The 21122-nt window shown below is 30.4% G+C and overlaps 2 protein-coding genes across 2 annotated transcripts in view; one reads left to right on the top strand and one right to left on the bottom strand.

Annotated features, from left to right (window-relative positions):
- Positions 1-21122, bottom strand: part of Bm10502 (Uncharacterized protein) — a gene marked incomplete at both ends in the record, with an annotated part of 34303 nt that overhangs the window by 1376 nt on the left and 11805 nt on the right. Inside the window, 23 exons of the mRNA XM_043082205.1 lie at positions 2262-2387; positions 2538-2648; positions 2963-3276; positions 3641-3750; positions 3928-4084; positions 4440-4614; positions 5471-6618; positions 6995-7144; positions 7486-7578; positions 7884-8052; positions 8274-8462; positions 8588-8742; positions 8922-9011; positions 9188-9337; positions 9706-9820; positions 10513-10628; positions 10859-10945; positions 11112-11195; positions 11492-11638; positions 11720-11932; positions 12170-12286; positions 12634-12769; positions 13267-13337. Coding sequence (XP_042938139.1) covers positions 2262-2387; positions 2538-2648; positions 2963-3276; positions 3641-3750; positions 3928-4084; positions 4440-4614; positions 5471-6618; positions 6995-7144; positions 7486-7578; positions 7884-8052; positions 8274-8462; positions 8588-8742; positions 8922-9011; positions 9188-9337; positions 9706-9820; positions 10513-10628; positions 10859-10945; positions 11112-11195; positions 11492-11638; positions 11720-11932; positions 12170-12286; positions 12634-12769; positions 13267-13337 — 4223 coding nt within the window. The remainder of the gene's footprint in view (positions 1-2261; positions 2388-2537; positions 2649-2962; positions 3277-3640; positions 3751-3927; positions 4085-4439; positions 4615-5470; positions 6619-6994; positions 7145-7485; positions 7579-7883; positions 8053-8273; positions 8463-8587; positions 8743-8921; positions 9012-9187; positions 9338-9705; positions 9821-10512; positions 10629-10858; positions 10946-11111; positions 11196-11491; positions 11639-11719; positions 11933-12169; positions 12287-12633; positions 12770-13266; positions 13338-21122) is intronic.
- Positions 19247-20794, top strand: Bm18571 (Uncharacterized protein; the record flags this gene model as incomplete). The annotated part of the gene is made up of 5 exons (XM_001898320.1): positions 19247-19273; positions 19573-19635; positions 20017-20184; positions 20408-20526; positions 20632-20794. 5 exons carry the CDS (start codon positions 19247-19249, stop codon positions 20792-20794), a joined length of 540 nt encoding a protein of 179 aa, XP_001898355.1.

The raw sequence follows: 21122 nt of genomic DNA, 5'->3' as shown, positions 1-21122 counted from the left end.
ATTGAATACATCATTAATTCTGGCAATTTTTCTAAGTTTAATTTAAATATTGGAAATAACACCAAGTTATAAGGTTTGTTTATACCCTGCAAATACTTCTGTAATATTCCACAAGTGGCATAATACGTAATTTCAGAATCTAGAAAGTCCATCTTATGTGGAACATATTTATAATCCGACTAAATGGTTGCGCATTAAAGAAAGCACCGAAATGAAAAATGTAAGCACAGTTCCGCTTAAACCTTTATGGTTCATAGTAGTGCCTTTCCTGATAACAAAACTTTTGAGCACTTGTTTAAGTATATGTTAATAAATTCATTGTGAAGAAATGAAGTATAAATTGGGGACCGTATACCTTAGCTACTTCATACTTTTCATACTCAGTATCGATTTTATTTTAGTAGCAAATCATCCAGGAAAGAAGCAAAAATTTAGATCAGTCTAGGAACAAATCACTGTTTTGTGTTTCAAAACAAAAACCTCAAGATATTAAATTTTGCACTCGTACAACGATTTTTAAGAATGCATTACAATTAACCATTCTAGTTCCAAACTAACTGATTTAAATCAGATTTATTTGCATTGAAATAAAGAATAAAACTTTTCGAAATCAAAATTCACTATTTTACCCTAATATTTTTTGAAATTTCAAAACCCATAATAACTAACAAATCTCATGATAAATAAAAAGAAATTTTTGATAAGGTGGTATGCTTCTTAAAATACTTCACCTCAGGAAGTTGGATTAGCGCAACTACAAGACTTGTTGAATCAAGGAACTGAAATACATATAGGAGTAAAGGTAGACCTCACAGACGAATGTTTTTCTTTCATGAATTACATAACTTCCCGGATGTGTTCCCGTATGTAACAAGTTTTCTATTGATTTCTTAGCCATCATCTGGAAACTACATTACGTAATCGGCAAACGTTCCAATCACTTCGTTAATCAGCCATTAATGGACAGTGCTACGGGAAATGCAATATTGCTTGAGTTATATTCATTACAGTTAAACTAAATCCGGTCTAAATCTTCTGAAAGAAAAAGAAAAGCTGTTAGCAATCAGTCAAAATTGTCATTTGGTTTATGTTTATTCAGATTATGAGCAGCTGCTTCCATTTTAACTGTAATTATTATAGTACCAAAGTGTAAAATCATATCATAAGCTATTTTATCGCTTATTTGCTCATTTACTTTTTAATTAGCTAATAGTTAAGCGAGAAGAGAAAAAGAGAACAAGAGACTTTGACTTTTATCACTTATTAATTGGGGCATTAAAATGTGCCAAAAAAGACTTTTACATTTAACAAAAACTTCTAAAATCTTCAATCTTGCTCGAAAAATTTCGCGTTTAGCTCGGAATCACATTATTTTGATCCTTTCTGCAAGTTTTGATGAATATCTAGGTTTGTAATTTAACTATGAGTGCTTTTATCATAATCACGTCACATTAGGGAAAAAGAAGAAGAAGAAAAGAAAAAGTAAAAGCGATATTCCACAGAAACATGAACTATAATATATTTGGGAAAAGGGTTGCTGAAGGATAATATGTTGTGTAAACATACTTCATTTGGAATATAGATGAATGAATGCATGAAAAAACGGAAAGTCAGAAAACACCTGTGGTATAGGGGTCAAACCCTTCTACATGTGTACGAAAACCCATATTAAAAAGTTAAAGTTAAAGATAACTTAAATTATTATGAATATAATAAGTAAATTAAATAAAAGACTAATACAGGTTAGAAGTTATCGATTAATGGGAAGTTGAGCTTAATCGAGATGTGACATAAAAATTAGGAAATTGATTTGAGATAGAAATTCGAATATTATGAAATGTAGGTGTTACTTTAATCTACTAACAGATTTTGACTGTGAAGTATAGTCATAGCAATAAATATGCAAATAATGGATCAAAACTTAAAGCAAATCTCTTATTACATTTAGAGTAACACTTGGAGATTAAATATTCAAAATACTATACGTAATCAATCAAAACCCAAAGAAACTAAAGTAAAGATAAATCTCAGAGCATAAATAGACCCGTAAATTGCCCTGGTGTGTAATTCAATCTTAATAACATTTTGAAAATTGCGTGGATTTGCTAAGAGATAGTCTCATTCGATTGTTTTGCTTTCCTTTTGGTACTATAATCTACTGCCTTGATAAAAAAAAATGAAAGTTTCATTTTAGTTTTTTTGAAAATTTTAAATTATTTAAAGGAAAATGATTTAGCAGATTAAGGCATAATGAGACTAACATATCGATATCTTTCTTCAGTTTCTTATTTTCTTCCGCCAATGACACCTGCAATATTTCATCGGTTATTTCATTTCCAATCCTTTTACGAGGTGGTGGTGTGGGAGTGCTGCATACTGTTTCAAACCTGAAATGCTGCTTGAACATATGAAGCATAAATAATGCTTAATATGATTTTATAACTGAATGGTAAATTCTCATAGTCGTTGTCATCCAAATAAGAACCTAACTTTACTTACTCTAAAATGTATTTCTAGGAATCAGAGAATCTTGAAACCTGGACAAGCTATCATCGGATTTCTTTAACCTTTCCCTAATATCCAATTCTTCCGATACTTGTTTGCTTTTCTTCACTTCTTGCTGCATCTCATCCATTTCCTTTCGCATTCTGGAATTTGATGATGTACTAAATAGAAAGAACTTCTGAAACGTGCAAGTTTGTAAATATAGATCATTCGAGAAATGTTTCCTTTAATTATTAATTAAATACAAATGATCATGAATTGTTCCCATTAGATACCGCATAGAATAACTGAGTTCCTCTGAAAGTTAGCAAATGCTGCTTCAAATGTTACTGCTATGCAATGCTATTGTCATTAAAAGATATGATGATGCACCGAATAATAGGACAGTCCTAATGCAGAATGAATCTTATACAACATGTAGAAACTTTTGCCTTTTTTCTTTGCTTGTTAAATTAACCTTTCATTTTGGCTTAGTAATTCTTTGTTTTTATCCTTTACACTTTGTATTTCTCGATTCAGTATTTCCATTTGGTTGTTTGACTTTACTCTCCACTCCTCGTTACACTGTTGCAACCGTCTCTCGAAGTCCTCTGTAAGCTTCATCAATTCTTCTCGATTCTTCTCTCGCAATAATTTCTCCTCATTTTTGCAATGCTTTTTCAATAATCCTTCCAGTTGTTGATCTTGCTTACTCAGTTCCTTATCCAACAGATTATGCTCCTTCAACAGTTCACCTGCCAGTTGAGCATTCTCTGCCATTAATTCGTTTAACTGAAATAATTAAATCAAAGATGAACTGTCTCCTTCTATATTCATAAACTGTGTGATAATTTCAGATAATTGTGAAAATTTCAACTTTTGCACCAGTAGTTGTACACCATTACACAAAATATCACAAATAGTCTATAATCCATAGAAAATAAGGCTGTATGGGTCGTTTTTATTTGAGGTTTTTTCACAGAATTAGGGATTTTTCACAACATTTAATGGTTCATAAAATGCTAACAATATCAAAATCTTTTATTAACTATTTCTTGAAAGTTATGGAAAAAAAGTATCCTGTGAAAAGAACCCATCATAACGACTTCTTATCTGTGTATAAAGAAAAAAAAATTTCCAAATCTGTCTTCTGAACCTTGTTTTTTACATCCGGCAAATCCTCGTCTAACACATTTTTTGTCTTCAGTGTTTCAACTTCATTTCTGAGTTGTCCAATTTCATTTGAAAGATGCATTTTCTCGATACCTAAAACTGAATTAAAACATTAAAAATTCTATTAATATACGAGGAAGCTCGACCTTTTAAGATATCAAAAATTAAAGAAACATTCACCAATGTAACTAAATAAATTAGGAATGCAGGAAAATTCATCTCTTTCAAATTAGAATACAACCAAACAAATATCACTGTTCTGTAACGAACCTAAATCGATGATTCGTTTTCGTTCAACTTCTAATTCATTTGTGAGCCTTTTAATGTCCTCGATAAATGTTTCATTTGTTTTAGTTAGTTTTTCAAGTTCTTTTTCTGCAGCTTGCGTAATTGCTTCGCTCTTACTGCACTCCATTTTCCAATTCTCCTAAAAAAGATTTTATAACAATCAGAAACATTAAAGAACATCTGTCCCTTAAATAATAACTATCCTTCAGAAATATTAAATAACAAAAAAAATAAAAATAAAATAAAATAAAAATAAATAAAAACCTCAAAACCTGAAGGATTTTAAGATGTTTTTTTTTAGGGTTCATAGGTATGAATATCAATGTCAAAACAATTTCAACCTCTTGTTGTTGTCGTAGAAAGAGAGGTACTCTCGGTTACAGGCAAATAAATCATTATCACAAAAATAAGGACAATATTATGCACTTTACAAGATACGACAGATTGAAAGTGTTTCTGAGCAGATATTAAAATCAAAAAGGCTTTGACCAGACCTCGATGGTCTGAATTTGTTCGCGTAAATCATGGAGTTCTTGTTGCCGATCTCTTTCCAAATCTTCATTACTTTTAGTTTGAACTTTTAAACTTGCTAATTCCTGAGCTTGACGCTCACCTTCCGCTATCGCTTCATCTAGTTGCTGTCGAGTTACTTCTAGCTCCATCCGTTCACTGTAAAACAAAAAAACAAAACCACTCAGATCTAAGATTCCCACATTAACAAATAGTTAGAAGGAAAGATGTTTTCTTTTGCCTTTTTTCTTTTGCCAAAGATATGAGATAACAGTAATTTTCCTACTTCGATCTCAACAAATTTAGTTAAAAATTTTAAATCGGAAGTGACGTATGACACAAAAAGAATTAGCGACAGCGAAGCGGAAGGTAAAGCTCTGAAATTTAGTTCTGATTTAAACTTTAAATTTTCCGGAAATTATTTTTAAAACAACAAGCTGTGTAAAATTAGGCGAATTGAAAGAATGAGCATGGCAACACGAAAAGTATGATGATGCCACCAAATAAATAAATAAAAGTACGACAAGCACCACTTACATGATTAAGAAACCAATTATAGACAGTAAAGTAACATTTAAATGAAGAGAGAAAAGTTATTCAGTCTAACTGCTTTTTAATTTTGGTAAAGCATATCTGAAGAAAAGGTTACAGCTTCATGAATTCTGCGAAATCTTAATGAGCCCAAAGCTTTAAGTGATAATACAGAAATACAAATTGGAAAACGGAAAAAGTAAACGTAATAAATACATCCCACGTTATGGTAAAACGCTATTAAAATAGCATTATCAATGTAGTTGATAAGCGAGTAGTAAAATGGCAGTAAGCTAAGATAGAAAGCATGTTACAGCACAGAGTACAGTGCACCTTTTGTGCGACAAAAACATTTCGGATGAGAAAAAGTAACACATGAAAAATATCTCGAATTTCTTGTAAATTAAAATTGTGAACGACTAAGAATGGATGAGCAATTTCCCATCCAAATAATGAATTGCAAAAGGAAAATTATTATAATTACCACGATAGCCGTTCCATTTCTTTCAGTCGTTCGAGTGCCTCAGTTTTCAGTTGCTCTTTCTCCGTATTAGCGATATTTAAGAAATTTCGTAAATAGTTCACTTCCTTTGACAAATTTTCAGACTGCTCTCGCAATCGATCCATTTCTACTCTCGATAATTCACAGGCCTGATGAGCTTTATCCAGTTGTTGATTAAGATCTTTTACTTTCTCAACATGCTTCCTATTATTTTCATTTTCCATTTCGACAAACTGCTCTTTTAATTTCGTCAGCTTCGCTTTCAGTGAAGAGCATTCATCGAGAAGATTTTTATTTTCAAACTCAATGACTCTATTTCGTTCTTCCAGACGACTGCTTTCTTGAAGACGTGTTTTGCAAGACCTCATATCGCTTGTTAAATTTTCAATATCTTTCTTCAAACTAGTAATGTCCAAGTCTCTTTCTTCTATTTCTCGTTTATACTGTTCTCGGCATTCCTGAACACTCATTAATTCTGTTCTCAATTTTTTAATCTGTTCCTCAAATGGATCTAAACGTCCCTCGGTTTCAAGTTTGTCGCTTTTTACATCTTTTTCTGTTTCTTTAATCGAATCCAAAACCTCCTTATTTTCCTGAACGGTTGCTTGAAGCACTTGGATACGTTTCTGAAGGCACTTTCTGTCCATTTCTTCGTCCTTCATTTGTTTTTTCAGAAAAGCTAACTCTGCTCTTAAACCCCAAACTTCACTACTGGATTTCGACTTCCAAATTTGTTCATTCGTTTCACCACAACTTCTGCTTGTACAATTACAATCGTCTAATTTTATCAGTACAGCATCTTTATCTCTATGCTTTACAGCTTCTTCTTCATCATCATTATTTACAGAAATGATATGTCTTCCCTCTTCTATTTCCGTCTTTGTTTGAGTAGCCTTATTGACCAACACTAACTGGCAATCGCTTTGTTCGAACAACAATTTTTCCTCAAGTACATCAGCTATACATTCCTTTAAAGTAGCCAATTTTTCCTCGAAATCAGATCTTGGACTCAAATCAAGATTTTGTGTTTTACTGTTTTGAAATTCATCATGTTGGTCAATTCTGAAAGATGCAACACTGCCGCCTTTGACAACTAATTCCTTCCTCAGATTCGTCATTACAGCATTGAGCTATAAAGTAACAAAATTATGCATTAATAATACAGTTCCAAAATAACTCTGAAAATAAAAAACTCATATATACAAAAAAAAGACCACTGCATTTATATTAACAAACATTTTACAAATTCATTAATAACAACTGAACATATATAAAAATTGCAAGTCTATACGACTTAAAAAGAATCGATTAAAAAGAAATGAAAAAAATTGGAATGATGTAGAAATTTTGGAAATAAAGCAGTTAACTTTTTCATATCCTGCACTAACTTCTTCACATTCTTTATGGAACCTAAACATCTTTCAATTCCTTTCCCTATTTCACTTAAAGTTCACATTTGGAAGCTCTGTAATTATGATTACGAGATTTTTATAAATATTAGCTTACTTTGTTAATTTTTCCGCTTTCAGAAGCTTTTAGTTCTCCAACTGCTTTATTTAGTTCAGCAATCTTCTGTCCATATTGTTGCTTAGTTTCAATCAATATTTTCTGATGTTTCGATTCCAAATCACTTTGTGCTGATGCGAACATTCTTTCCTGCAAAGTAAACAGTGATGTTTATTTCTCGTCCTGAATTTCTCATTCAAACCGTCAAACGATTTGATTTTGTTGCATATTTCGCTAAGTTCAATCGGATTTCTTCTAATCCCATTGTTATAAAAATTTTGTGCTGTTTTTTTATTTTTTTTTTTTTTTCTGATTAATGATAATGCATTATAGAAAGAAAAAATGAATAAATAATATGAAAAAGTTCCCATTGTACTTCAACCATCCATTCCTTACTAAGAATTAGGTATAACAATGACACTTTTTTGAAATAAAGTAAAGCCAACACATATGTCGTTTCCGAGTCTGTAATTTAATAAGTTTATCATTACCTTTTCAATAACTTGTTCTTCAAGTTTCGAAATTTCATTCCTAAGTTCCATCAAAATGACATCATTCTTTTGCTGTTGAACAACGCTGTCATTCTAGAAACAGAAAATAATTCAAGCACTACGTAATTCATTTAATGGAAGAATGATTTTTTCAAAGGTGACATGAAATAAAGCTTCAAATTTCAATTCAAATAATCACAGTTTCTGACTCTGGATTCTTGGAAACCCTTAAATTTGGATATTTTATACAATAATATGCTCTAAATAATTGTTTCTTCGGTGATCCTCCTTGAGGTACATTTTTTTAATCGTTTTTTATTTTTATGTATTAGTGACAGTTTTCATTCTAAAATAAATAAAATTAAAATAATAAAATCTTAAGTGAATTTATTATTTACCTTACATTTTTCCATTTCTTTCCTCATTTCATCGCACTCAGATCGAGCCAACTGAGCATCTTGTTGCAATGCCTGAGTTTGTACATCAATATCCATCAACAAACGTTCATTTTCTTCACGTAACTCACGTAATTCCTTTCGCAGTTTTGCGATTTCATCATGCTTCATACTAAACTTACTTAAATTCTTATGTGTATTTTAATCAACAATAGAAAATTTGTTACAATGTTCCTTCCTATATTATTATAAAATATAATATAAAGTTAATCACACTGCAACCTTATAAATCCTTCCTTCAAATCAGTCCGAAACTTTCAATTTAAGCCTACAGCTTTACCCAAAATTCGACATGAACCTAAAAATTCGAGTATTTCAAAACTGAGGACAAACCTAATCTCATCGCGAGCTGACTGCAGTGAGGTAGCTAATGTGAGCACTTCATCTTCTAAGCTTGCTTTCGCCGACAATTTCTCATTTTCAGCTTTGAATGTTTCTAGAAGTGCACTGGTATCAGCGAAAGCAGTGCGAACTTCTTCTAGCTCCTTCGTCAGCATTTTACACTTCTTTTCGTATTTCTCACTGAATTCAGAAATACAATGATATAAATAAAGGTCGAAGAAAATTTTTGTTTCTTAATAATTCAGTAAAAACAGTGTTACTTTACTTAGCAGGCAAAGTTCACTTTAACAATAAATTTCTTTTACCTATTTTCCTGATTCCTCATCATTTCCTGCTCAGTCACTAACAGACGTTTGCTTTGTTTTTCTTCATCAATTTCCAGAATTTTTAATTTTTCTTGGAGAGAACGAACTTCCTCTTCGAGTTCATCAATAGTTTCTCGAGAGGAACGATCCGCTTCCTGAAAACAAGTTTTGAATAGTAAATGATTTGTTAACATTACTATTACCTATAACTATTACTTCAATTTACATAACATATCTAGTCTAATCTCGTCTTATTCAGCTCAATCTTCAAGTGTGCAAGTTAAGTCAGTGACAGACACAGGACAGATTTAATTTATACCGCTAATCTACCCACATCAGCATCTATTTCGGCTTTTTCTAGATCTGCAGCCTGAGCGGATATTTTATTCCTTGCTTGCTTTAATTCTTCTCGCAATAACCGCACCTGAAACGAAGTTGTTCTTATGCACTTCATCTGAACTGATTGATTATGGAGAAGTCCGGTTGAGATCATAACAAAAAGTTTTAAAGAGTCAAGAAAAAGTATAAACGAAATAATGCAATTTCTTATTGCAACAGAATGATTGAAATATTATAGAACTAATTTAGTCCCAAAATTACCTGCTCATCAACACTACGCTGTTTATCAGTTTGTATCCTCAGAACGTTTAATTCCTCTTCTAGATCAATGATTTTCAACCGACAATTTTTTGCTTCATGTTCTGCTTCCTGTGTTCGCGTTTCTTCCATTTTTAAACTCTGCTTCAAATCCTAAAATGAAAGACAAAGAACTCAACTTCCTCAAATTTCTTCTTAGTATCTGCTAAAGTAATTTGTGTGTTCATTATTCACTGACTGACAAATACCTTTACATATATAAATTAAGAAAATTAATTGTTCCCATTTAGGAAATGAAAAAATCTAATAAAACTTTGCTCATTATTCGAATATAAAAAACAGATTTCCTCAGATACTTCCTTATTACGTGATACAGTGCATATTAATTTGGAACAACAGTTCAAATATGTTAGATCAAAAGTGCAATACTTCCATTTCTAAACAATATATAAAACAAGCATAAAGGCACTTGCAGATAAGATAAAATTTATTCGTAAAATTTAACAAATAAAGGAACCAACACTATGTTTTATTTCCTGTTGTTTTATTTCTTCTTCAAATTTCCTTCTAGCATCTGCCAAAGCATTGTTTCCCCATGTGATTTTTGCTTCGGTATCTTTTTTCAAAGCATCATACCTAAGTTAAGCAGTTAGTAAGTAAAAACATCACATATAAGGTAGAAGAATAGATCATTGTGCAAAGTTGTATTTTAATTTGTCAGATAAAGCTTACAGTTTACATTGATATTACTCCGTAGAACCAGTGAGATCAAGAGTGAAACGAATGATTCAGAACTGTCATATACTATCAGCAATATTTTATATGATTTTGAAAAGGAAATATGAATTTATTTATGTTGTTATCACTATTACTAGAATGATTATATTCGATTAGACTTTACTAAGACCTTCATGTAGCGAATAACCATCTTTAGATCTTTCAAGAATGAAAATGTTTTGAAAAATTCAATAATGTCAATAACAACAAGTTAACAAAATGATTGACAAAAGAGCATGAGAAGATTTATCCACAATTTCCAACTCCTATTTCAGGTTTAGGATTGAGATGTGAGGAATCAAAACAATATTAGGCAGTATATACCAAAAATAATCCCTTGCCTTGTCTCTTCTACATTACATCCGTTTCATTCTTTTTTGTTCATACCTTACTAAATCTCAGACTAACAATAGTTATGCTAACAGGTATCAAACTCCCACAAAACGGAAGAAAATATTTTTTGAAAGATTAAATATAGGAAAGAATTTCAGCAGCGTTGTAAGCAATACCTTACAGCAAATGAATTTATTATTAAAATATTCAAAACGTACTTTTTCTCACATTCTACCAGATTTTTTTGGCTTTCTTCCAGTCTTTCACTTAATTTCTCCGCATCTAATTTATATTTCTCTATGTCTTCTCGAAGCTGTGATATTTCATGCACTTCCTGAAATTCCCTATTTTAAAACGAATACCAAAAATTCCTTCTCTTCATAATTTCACTAATTTTCATGAAATTTTCCAAAACAAATAGACCTTAAAAAGCAAACTTTGCTAGAGCGCACGCTAAAAGAATAATTCCAGTTTTTTACGGAGCTGAATCAAGCTGAAAACGTTGAATCACAAACTTTACAACTTAGCAGTTGCAGTTTAGACTACAGATTGAAGTTTGCTTACATTGTTTCGCATGGATGATAATTCAACTTCTCTCTTCTGCATAGTTTCTAGTGCAGAATTGAGTTCACTCTGCAACTTTCCAATTTCCTAAATTTTAGGAGATTCCAGTATAACCTTGAACTTCCAAAAAAATTAAGTTTTCAGGTTATAAGTGCTTTATGAAGATATTAGTTCTGTTAAACTAAAATGACGTACTCGAAAATTTAAAAGAAACTGAAGAAATTATAAATTAATAAGCAATAAAAGAAATTACATCACTCTGTTTGGACAATTCCGCTTCCTTCTTTTTTGCATTTTCTCGCATGAAATCCAACTCGCTTTGAAGATTTCTAAGTTTCTAAATCAAATGGAATAGTGCAACAAAAAAATTCTTTAATATTTTTATAAATATCTTAAAACATGCATTTTATGATCTAAAGGGAAAATAATTCTGATGAAAAAAAAAAAGAAAACTGAATTAATATCAGTAGACTGCAGTGCTTTACATAGTCAGAGAAATTTTGATTGTAATGAGGTTAGATTTTCAAGAAAGTTGATATATCTTTCAAGAGAACTGATATGTCCTTTGGCTGGAATTATTTTACAAAAGTAATTTATCGTTCTATTACAGAAATTTCATGAAGTACAGCTTACTTCTCCACTCTCTGATTTCACTTCCTCAATTTCGGAAGCGCGTCCCTTAATCTCATTTCGGATCACATCAATTTGACCTCTTAATTCCTCATTTTCAGCTGTTAACTGAGTTATCATTGCTGAGTCTGCTTCATTCGTCTTGATATCCTAGAAAGATCACACTGAAATTAAGAAAGAGGGGAATCGATATATGAAACAGATATTATTAGAAATGAGATACTTAATTACCTGTTTGGCAAGCATTAAGCTTTGCAATGCAGCTGATTTCATCTGTAAATCGCGCTGCAACTCTTCAATGCTACTTTTTAGTTGGACCTTCTCATTATTCATTATCAAACGAAGTCTTTTTGACTCATCTTGAGCATTTTCTACTTGCTGATTTTTGCATCGCACTTCTTCTTGCAAATTGTGCACGTCTGTATTAAGCTGTGATTGAACAGCCTGAAAATCTCAGTGATATGATATGCAGCAACCGCAACATTATTATTGAATTGATAGTGTTGCAGCTGTTTCTGAACACTTCAATAGGAAAGAAAATGATAATATAATTTCATTTTTGATTAGAAAATATTTTTTGCTATTAATATCAATGCTTTATCAAACCTAATGCGTTCATTGACAACTTTCTACTTTCCTGGAAAAGAAAAAAACATACAAAAGAATTGAATTAAAACTAACTAAAATATCGGTGATTTGTTTCTTCAACTTTTCATTCTCATCTTTCAGTACATTGCATTCTTGTTGGTCTGAAGTAACGCGATTTGCATCTGCTAATTGCGCTATTAAACTGTTAATCTAAAATTAAGATAATGAAATTTGCGATTATGATTGACTTTCAAATTATAAATTGAATTTTCGTCCTTCTTCTCTTACACTTAATACTCAGCATAATTTTTTTGAATGGATTTGAAATGGCTTAAAAATATCGTCGATTATCTATAATACTTTCTATAATACTGTCGTTTATCTATAATACTTTGAAAATGAATCATTAATTTATCTTTGAAAGATTACCTGCTATGGTTAAATGGTTGAAAACAAAACAAAAAATGCATCTGCAGAGGGCACTTTTTTCGTTCAAGGACAAGTAAACTTATTCGTAGAAAAAAAGAAATTTATGAAAAAAGACTAAAAAATGAAACCTGCATGAAAAGTTCTTGTTTTTCAGCCTGTTCCCGATCCAGCTGCATGGTTAGTTCCCGTTTTTGGCCTTGTAACATCTGGACATCCATTGGTTGCTTTGCTTCCAACGCACGCTTCTGATTTTCCCATTGTTGTCTGGAATATTAAAGTCCAACTTAGTTTGATAATAGCATCATAAGCACAGACACATAAACTTTCATCTTATGTTACTAAAACTTTATTTCCAATAATCGAATAGTATCATAGAAATCGGTCCATCCCACTAATTGTCACTTGAATCACTGTACTCGAAATGAGTTTTCGAAAATGGCTGGAAAGTTCAATCCACAGAAACCAGCCTAATAAATCCATGTAAGATCCTTCATTTGTCATGTAACCGAAAAACTTTTGGTAGTTTGTTTTTTTTTTTTTTTTTTTTTTTTTTTTTACAAGATAACAGCGGCTATATAGTGATATTAATTAGGAATAATAACAGTGCTATACACTGCCTTCTCGATTTTAATAGGTATAAATTCTACCAATTACAGATGAGATGAGATGATCATTTTTGTGATATCACCAATTTAAGTATTATCTAAGCTGAGAAAATTTGTAAACTGAATTCATATACTGAAAAAGAAACAAATAGTTACCTGTCTCTCTCGAACTTTTCCACCTTCTTTTTCAATGAATCGCATTCCGAAGTACGCTCTTTCAGAGCTTTCTGCAAATTGAAAATTTGTGATGAAAATAGCTTCAAATGCTATTTTGTAAATGTTCTTAACAAAGTATCAACATATGTCGTAATGGATATCTCAAGAAATATTACTAGTAATCATATTTGAACTAAACTAGGGGAAATATTACCAAATACTGTCGATTCATTCCCTCAGTGTCAATACGATTTTAAAATCAAGGTGAGAACCGGCTGCATACTTCCAACTGAATACTCATCGTATCAAGCGAAATAAGTAATTAATCATTAAGCAATTTTAATTTAATTTCGTTCAGATCTTAATTAAATAATTAAGTACTCCTTTCTATCTTATCATCATCCCTTTATTGTTTGAAAAAAAATCAGATACATTAGTTCCTATTAATTGCACACTTTTTAACTGTATGAGTTGTCGCTATACATGCCGTGACAGCTTTTTTTTGCATGCAAGCTATACTTTCAGTCATAATGGAAAGATTTAAAAAGTTCAAAATGTGCATGTGAATTCAGTCGTTAATTTAATAATTTATTATTCATTCTCGATGTAGGAATAAGTCATTATTATCTCCTTCATTTAGTTAATAAAAAATCTTTGAGGAAATTTCTATAACTTTGCATTTTCATCTAACTTCTCTTCCTGCACATGTTAAAAGGGGTAAATTTCAATCAGTCAGATCTGCAGAGTAAGCATATTTGCACACTGCAGATATGCACATCAAAGATTTTATTTGTGTGGTAAATTTAATTTCAATGATTCAATATATCAAATCTATGACTGCATAATCTATTTTAGTAAATGAAAACCTCTAATATTTAATATGAAAGTAATGCTTGAATAGTCTGATAACTTCATTGCTGAATATTCTACCCAATTTTGCAAATATGATTATCACAATGAAATGTAAACTGAAACTTATTGTCCTATCAACAATGTTTACTAACCATTATTTACACAAATAACGGTCAATCTTAGTCAAGGCATACAATTCTTAGTCATACATAATTTGTCACTTCCTTTCACTAGTGTTTGTCTTCCCTTTCCATGTAACTTTTTCATAAGCAGATGAAGTTAAAAGCAGATGAACTATTTCTTAAAGCAGGTGTAGATGAGATGAATTATGAAGCGATGTCTCTATCGATGATAAATCTGAATAAACATGCTTATAACTTTTTAAATTTACTTCGTTGAAGTTTAGAAGGTAATCTGTTATTACCTGTAATAATTCAACATTAGTTGCATTCATTCCAAAATATTTCCTGTTGAGACAGCTTTTTATTTACACATCGATAAAATAAGAATCGTTCGCATCATGCATAAAACTTTTAGTACTGCGATGGACAAATTATTTGACGTGTAAAAAAAGCACAGAGATGAAAGCGTCTGATCGTAGGTTAAAAGCTCAGCAGAAAATTTAGTATGGTTGGTTTAATCCTAAATTAAAATTAAACAAAATATTTAACGAATTTATACCCTAAATATCCCAATATATACGAAATGGACCGATAAAATCTGAATTTTGACACGAAATAATAACTGTACATTAGAGCAGATTATAAATTGATTTATAATTAATAATAAAAGTGAGTAAACCATTTAGTGGACAAGTTTTACCTAATTATATGCAAATCTATTTCCTTCTCCTGCATTCTTCTTTTTTTCTTAATGATGTATTCTACAAATAATTTGAAAAGGAATTTAAATCAAAGAGTGATGAAGATTTCTTGGAATCTCAGTATTACCGAAATGTAATCTAATTTTTCTAATTTATATTGATCTCATGGAAGACTCAAAGAGAAAGGAAAATGATGATTGAGAAAGCAACAAAATGGTACAATGAAAGATTTCAAAGTATTTTCGGAGATGATAACATGCATAAAGCAAAAGGAAGTTAATCAACTCATCCGTACCATTTCTAGAAAGGATCAAATATACACAAGCAGATATCTCACAGTAATTCAGAAACAGTAATCGAAGTTTACATGAAAGAGTAATGAAGTCACATTCGATTATCATTATTCTAGAAAGTAAAAGAGAAGAGCAATATAAGCAATTTGTAGGATTTTCTTAATTATTCATCTGAAAGCCTTATTCATTTGCTATATTGAAATTACATATTCTCCCAATTAATTTTTTGAAAAAAAAGACCACCAAAGAGATTCAAAAAATTTGAATGTTTGGTAATTTTGCTTAAAATATTTTAAAGCAGTCTTAAAATTTGACAAAATTTACATAAAGTACATATAACAAACAAACAATTCAATTCTACAACTATTTCTGATGATTTCTGACAAGTGGGATGTAATAATACAACAATGAAAGATATATGAAATTTTCGCCACTCTTAAAATATTTGCCAGAATTGGACTTCACAAATCGATCATTTCTCCTAATAGTGATGCATTCTAATATCGGATTTTTAACCACAGAGTAGACAGTATAATACCATTTACAATCTGTACAGTTCTGAGGAAAGAAAAGTTCGATTGAAAAATTTCATTTTCATTGATACTTAGAACTTAATAATACTAATGCATCTAAGTTATCAGAGAAAATTATGTAAATATTATAGATGTGAAGATTGGAGGAAAGTAAGAAATAATGCAGCAATAATAGCTTCTCACTACCCAATGTCATTCGTTATGGTCGAGGCGATATTTAAGATACGCGACGCTGCTGTCGTACTAACGACAAAAACTAGAAAACAAGTTTTGCAAATGGCACTTCGTCCTCTCTTCCAAATCGTCACCATATGCTTGCTGTCACATTCTTTCTTATGTAATACATAGTTAAGCTAAACAGCTGTACACAATGCTATCATTATGATGTTAACGAACTTGGATAATGCTTTAGCTAATAGATCTTACGGATCTTTAGTACATTACGTAATGACATAACAAAGAACCGTAAGATTTTCACTTGTTCCACTTTGCTTAAGATAATTTGAAAGAGAAAACTTTTCCAGTTCATATTTCATACCAGTTCGTAAGTATATCTATGATTCTTGATAGAAGTTAGTGGTTCACCAAGCATTAAAATCCTAGGATAATATCTTAGCTATTAGATTTTCTTTCTTGAACAAAATTTGATTACTTTTTCTGTAATAAAAATCTTAGCAAACTTGTTAATATTTTGTACGGAGCTCTCTGATAATTCGAATGGTTTAATTCGACTTGAGATATTTGTACCGAAGTTTGGATTTAAAGCTATTAGGACAATGTTGATTTTTTTTTTTTTTTTTTTTAAGCGATTTGTGAAATATACAAAAAGCAGAAATCTTGCCAGAAACTCTAACAACATTGGACAAAATTCTTCAGTACTTTTTTCTACTAAATTTATTAATGTAAAGAGTAAATTCCTAGAAAAAAAACCCATAGATATATATTATAATCTCAAAAGTACCAAATTTTCGACCTTTCAAGCGTCCTCCAAACCACTACACATTCTTAACAATGTTTTTTTTCTAAAAAATTTCAGATTTAATTTACTGACAAAATGATGTGAATTGGCAAAGACTCAGAAAGGAAAAAATTTAGTTTAAGTGGAAAGAATAATTACGGTAATGATGACTAATGGTTAATTATTAGGTATCTGCCAGTGCGTTGACGTTTAAATTTTTGAGAATTAATATATGTCTAAACTTTCAATAATTTTTTTCCGTAATGTACTTTCAACTTGTCGATTTTCATTAATGAAGAGAAAAAAACTATGGAAAAGTTGTCAATCTTATTGTAAACGAACTAATATTTTCGTGATCGAAGCTCAGAGATTGGTAATTGTAATAGAAATAAATTAATATAAATACGTAAATGCTGGTTTTAGCAATTTATTTAATGCTGGAAAAAAACAGATAAAATTCATCTGGAAATCTGGAAAATAAAGAAATGTTTCAAAAACTTTCTAGACAAACTAGAACTTTACAGATTAACGTGTTTGTGTTGAAGCATATTATTATCACATTATCTCTTAAATGATGAAATTAGCAACTGAGTGACGATTTTAAAACAATAAAAGTAACAAGTTGTGTTTTAAAGCAAATTTCCCATTGAACTCTTAACATATATTTTCAAACTATTTTCCAAAATGATGAAAATAATGAACGAAAACAAAACGATGTCAAATTGTTAGCACCAGCGGGAAAAATGGAAATATTTTTTCTGCTTCCTGATTGACGAGCAGAATGATTTGATAGTGATGATGAATCAACAAATTAAACATTAAGCATTCGAAGAGACGAATGGAGAACTGAAGAAGGAAGAAGAATGAGAAGAATCAAGCAAGAATACAATCGATTATAATGCACTTAACGAGTCCTCATATAACAAGAATAGAAGGAACTATCGCTAACAGGAAAATAAAACAAATTTTATCAGAAGATAAATGATGATGATGATAAGGTAATGAGATAATGGTGATGATACGATGATAACAATATGATACTACAATTTTGTCGTCGAGAGCAATCGTTGAGGGGAATAAAGTATTGATATTTCTTATTCTATTCTCTTTTAACGATTAAACATGTTCAATTATCAATCATAATAATATATAACAATAATGATAAAGATATCATTGTATTATTTGCTATAGCATCTAGGAAATTTTTTCCGTACACAAAGATGATCAAAGACGAAATAATTTTGATCAAATTAAACAAATTAATTCTTCTCTGGTGTCCACAATGGTAATAATAACTGCAGTAATTATAAAATGATTGCAGTAATCATGATAATAATTGCAGTAATCATAATAATCACTGCATTGGTATTCAATTAAACAAACGAAGAATAAAAAGGATGCAATGATCTGAAACTCAGAAAAGGAAACAAAGGATATTTCTATGACAAAGGAAAAAGTTTGCAGAAATTTAAATATGGTACCCCAAATATAAAAACATCATAAAACTTCCAAATATAAGCAATATTTAAAATATTCCACAATATGCTGATGATATCACAAGAAGTTTATGTGTCTCCAAATGTACCTTTCGACATGCTTTTTCAATTTCCATAAGTTATTTGAAATGATCGCTTTTGTCTTGCAGTCAAAGCTTAATAACATGAATTGAATCAATCAAAACCAGTAATCTTGATGACTGACAATAAGAGGTATTATTATTTCGTTTAAGGTCCTACTCAACACTTAAACACCGCTTTTTAATCGAAAGTCCCAAAAATTAATGTTATACGAACTTTTTGAAATTCAACAATGAAATACTCAAACACACGTAAAAATGACGATATATAACGTTTACTGGAATCAGTACGAATGTGAGTACAGCAAGGTACTAAGCATCTTCTCCACTAGAACATAACTTAGACAAGTACAAGAAAGTAAGTTATGATTATAGTTTAGGTAATAACAGTTTCCTACTCAACCTTTTTCCTTTATGAAAGATAGATAATTCTTTCAATGCGATTACAAGTATTAGATCAAATAATTGTCAGATTTTCATCTAATAAACAATTTTGTTTTATTTTTATTACTTTGCTATTACTTTCAAGCTATTTAATTATTTAGTTTTAAGTGATGTGAAAAATTAGTACAAATTAAGTAGTACAGAATGAATGCCAAACAACTTACTATTTCACTTTTCATCCATCATTTATTAAATGAATGTGAAAGATCTTCTCCCCTTAAAACATGAAATAATTTGAAATATTTCCATAAAATAGAAAATGAAAGCATAAACAAGCTAATTAATGCTTCCCATCTAATTTTAAAAACTCAAATATTTTCTCTTTGATTAATCATTAAGCAGAAAATGCAATCCAATAAATGGGATTTCTTTTTAATAATTGATGAAGTTAAAATGCTTAAAAATAAACCATTGAAGGTAGTTTAAGCTATTCATTCCTTTCTAACTGAAGTTTTTTTTAGGATATATCAAGAGATAACTATTAATTTAGATATACCAAATATGCATCACGGGAATCTTATACATCCAGTAAGTTCTTGCTCTCCTTTCTCTTTCTCTAAAATTAGACTAAATCTTCACTGACTAAAACATTCTACTTTCTCAGATTCCTTTCAAGAAAAGAAATGTTTTTTCTCAACATATATCGATCTATAATTAATATTGAGAGTTAAAGAAAAAATACTCTCTCAACAACCTTATTTTTTTCCATATAAATGTTCAACTATAATTGTTGAAAATATTCAAGAATTATAGTATACATTGACTCTTTCATATGTTATCATTCAGATACTTTCAATATCACTTTTTCTAGACACATAAAATTTCAGCTAGTTGAGGAGGTTCTCGCAAATGCTCTTACAATGGTTAATCAATCTGCAGCAGATGAATTGGTTTGCATCTAGAATTCTTTGAATACAGAGAATTATTTATATAATTATTCATTTATCTAATAAGATCTTCGTTAATGAGCAAAGGAAAAGTCTGTAGGAAAGATCTCACTCGATGAATGTAAACAGTAGAAAATAATATAAATGTAGAAATAAGAAGTAACAAAATTAGCTGAAAATTTCGCTTTCTTAATAATTTGAATAATATTTGTATCACTAACGTTACGCTAATGTTACGTACGTTATTTATAACATCAGTCAGTGCTATACATATTACATTATATCACTAACATTACATACGTCTGATTAATCTAAGTGATATTTTTTTTTTTGATAGCTAACAAAATCACGATTAAAACTAGCAAAAAATTATGATTACATTAGAATCAGATAAATGCGGTGACGCAGATCAGTAATCAGATGAAGAAAGAAGGTGACATGAAGAAATCGATTTTGCAGAATAATGAAAATGATACGGAAGAGAGAGGGTCGTTTAACGACCTGCAACAAGCACGATGTCACTGGATACAACTTGATAAACTTGACTTACAAGTAATTGTCACGTTTATCACTTTCTCCTTTAAAATGTCTCAATCCTCAAAACTTTAATTACGCTACCTGTTCAACTACTAGTGTGACTAAAATTAGTAGATTCTTTTGATATTAATATGACTGCACCGTTCCAAATTTGTTTCTAATCTGAATCATTTCGCTGCATCTAATAATGAAATAAAATTTGCTAGCAATCTAAAACGTTAAAGTTTCACTTTTATAGCTTAAAGTAATTCAGTCAACAATTGCATATGTAATCGAAAATTTTGAATCAATGCGACTACTTTGGAGCTTTGGAAAAAATTATGAAAAGGAGAAACTGTACAATGATCAAAGATTTCAGTTAGTTTTGTTAATTATCATTATAAAGAAAGATTCTAGATGGATGCAAATTAATCTTCTTTGCCCTGTGCTGCTTTCCAGACACATACTAATGGTATTTTTCAGCGATTATTGCACCTGTTTCCAAACAGCACTGAAAATGATCATGGAATTTGTGGATGAGCCACGTGATATGTGCAAACTGATCCGTAATATCGGAGCTCGGCATTTCTTCTACAATGTCTACGAACCACATACTGAGGAAATGCTCAAATTGCTAATTAGATAAGATTATCAACGTCAGGAAATGTATGAAATGATAATTAGCAGAATGAAAGGATGCAACTTTAGCTACAAAAAGTGAAAAAAAAAAGAACAATCATAAAAGTTGCTCTATCAATGAACGTTACTGTAAGATCCGAAAGATAGGATTGCAATTTCATCCTGGATGATTTGAAGAGTTCAATAACTAAACCAGCAGTGTTGTGTTTGAGTTAAAAATTGATAAAGCCATAAATATTACTACACTGGATGTAATTTTCCTCTTTGTTGGGATTCTCATTTCATTTCATAATGAACTTAAAAAAGAATTTATCTTGTAGTTTCCATATGAGATA

This window comes from Brugia malayi (genome assembly GCF_000002995.4).
Source record: "Brugia malayi strain FR3 genome assembly, contig: Bm_v4_Chr4_scaffold_001, whole genome shotgun sequence".
Lineage (NCBI taxonomy): Eukaryota > Metazoa > Nematoda > Chromadorea > Rhabditida > Onchocercidae > Brugia > Brugia malayi.
The sequence above is the reverse complement of the archived record's forward strand: the minus strand, read 5'-3'. Positions and strand labels throughout refer to the sequence as shown.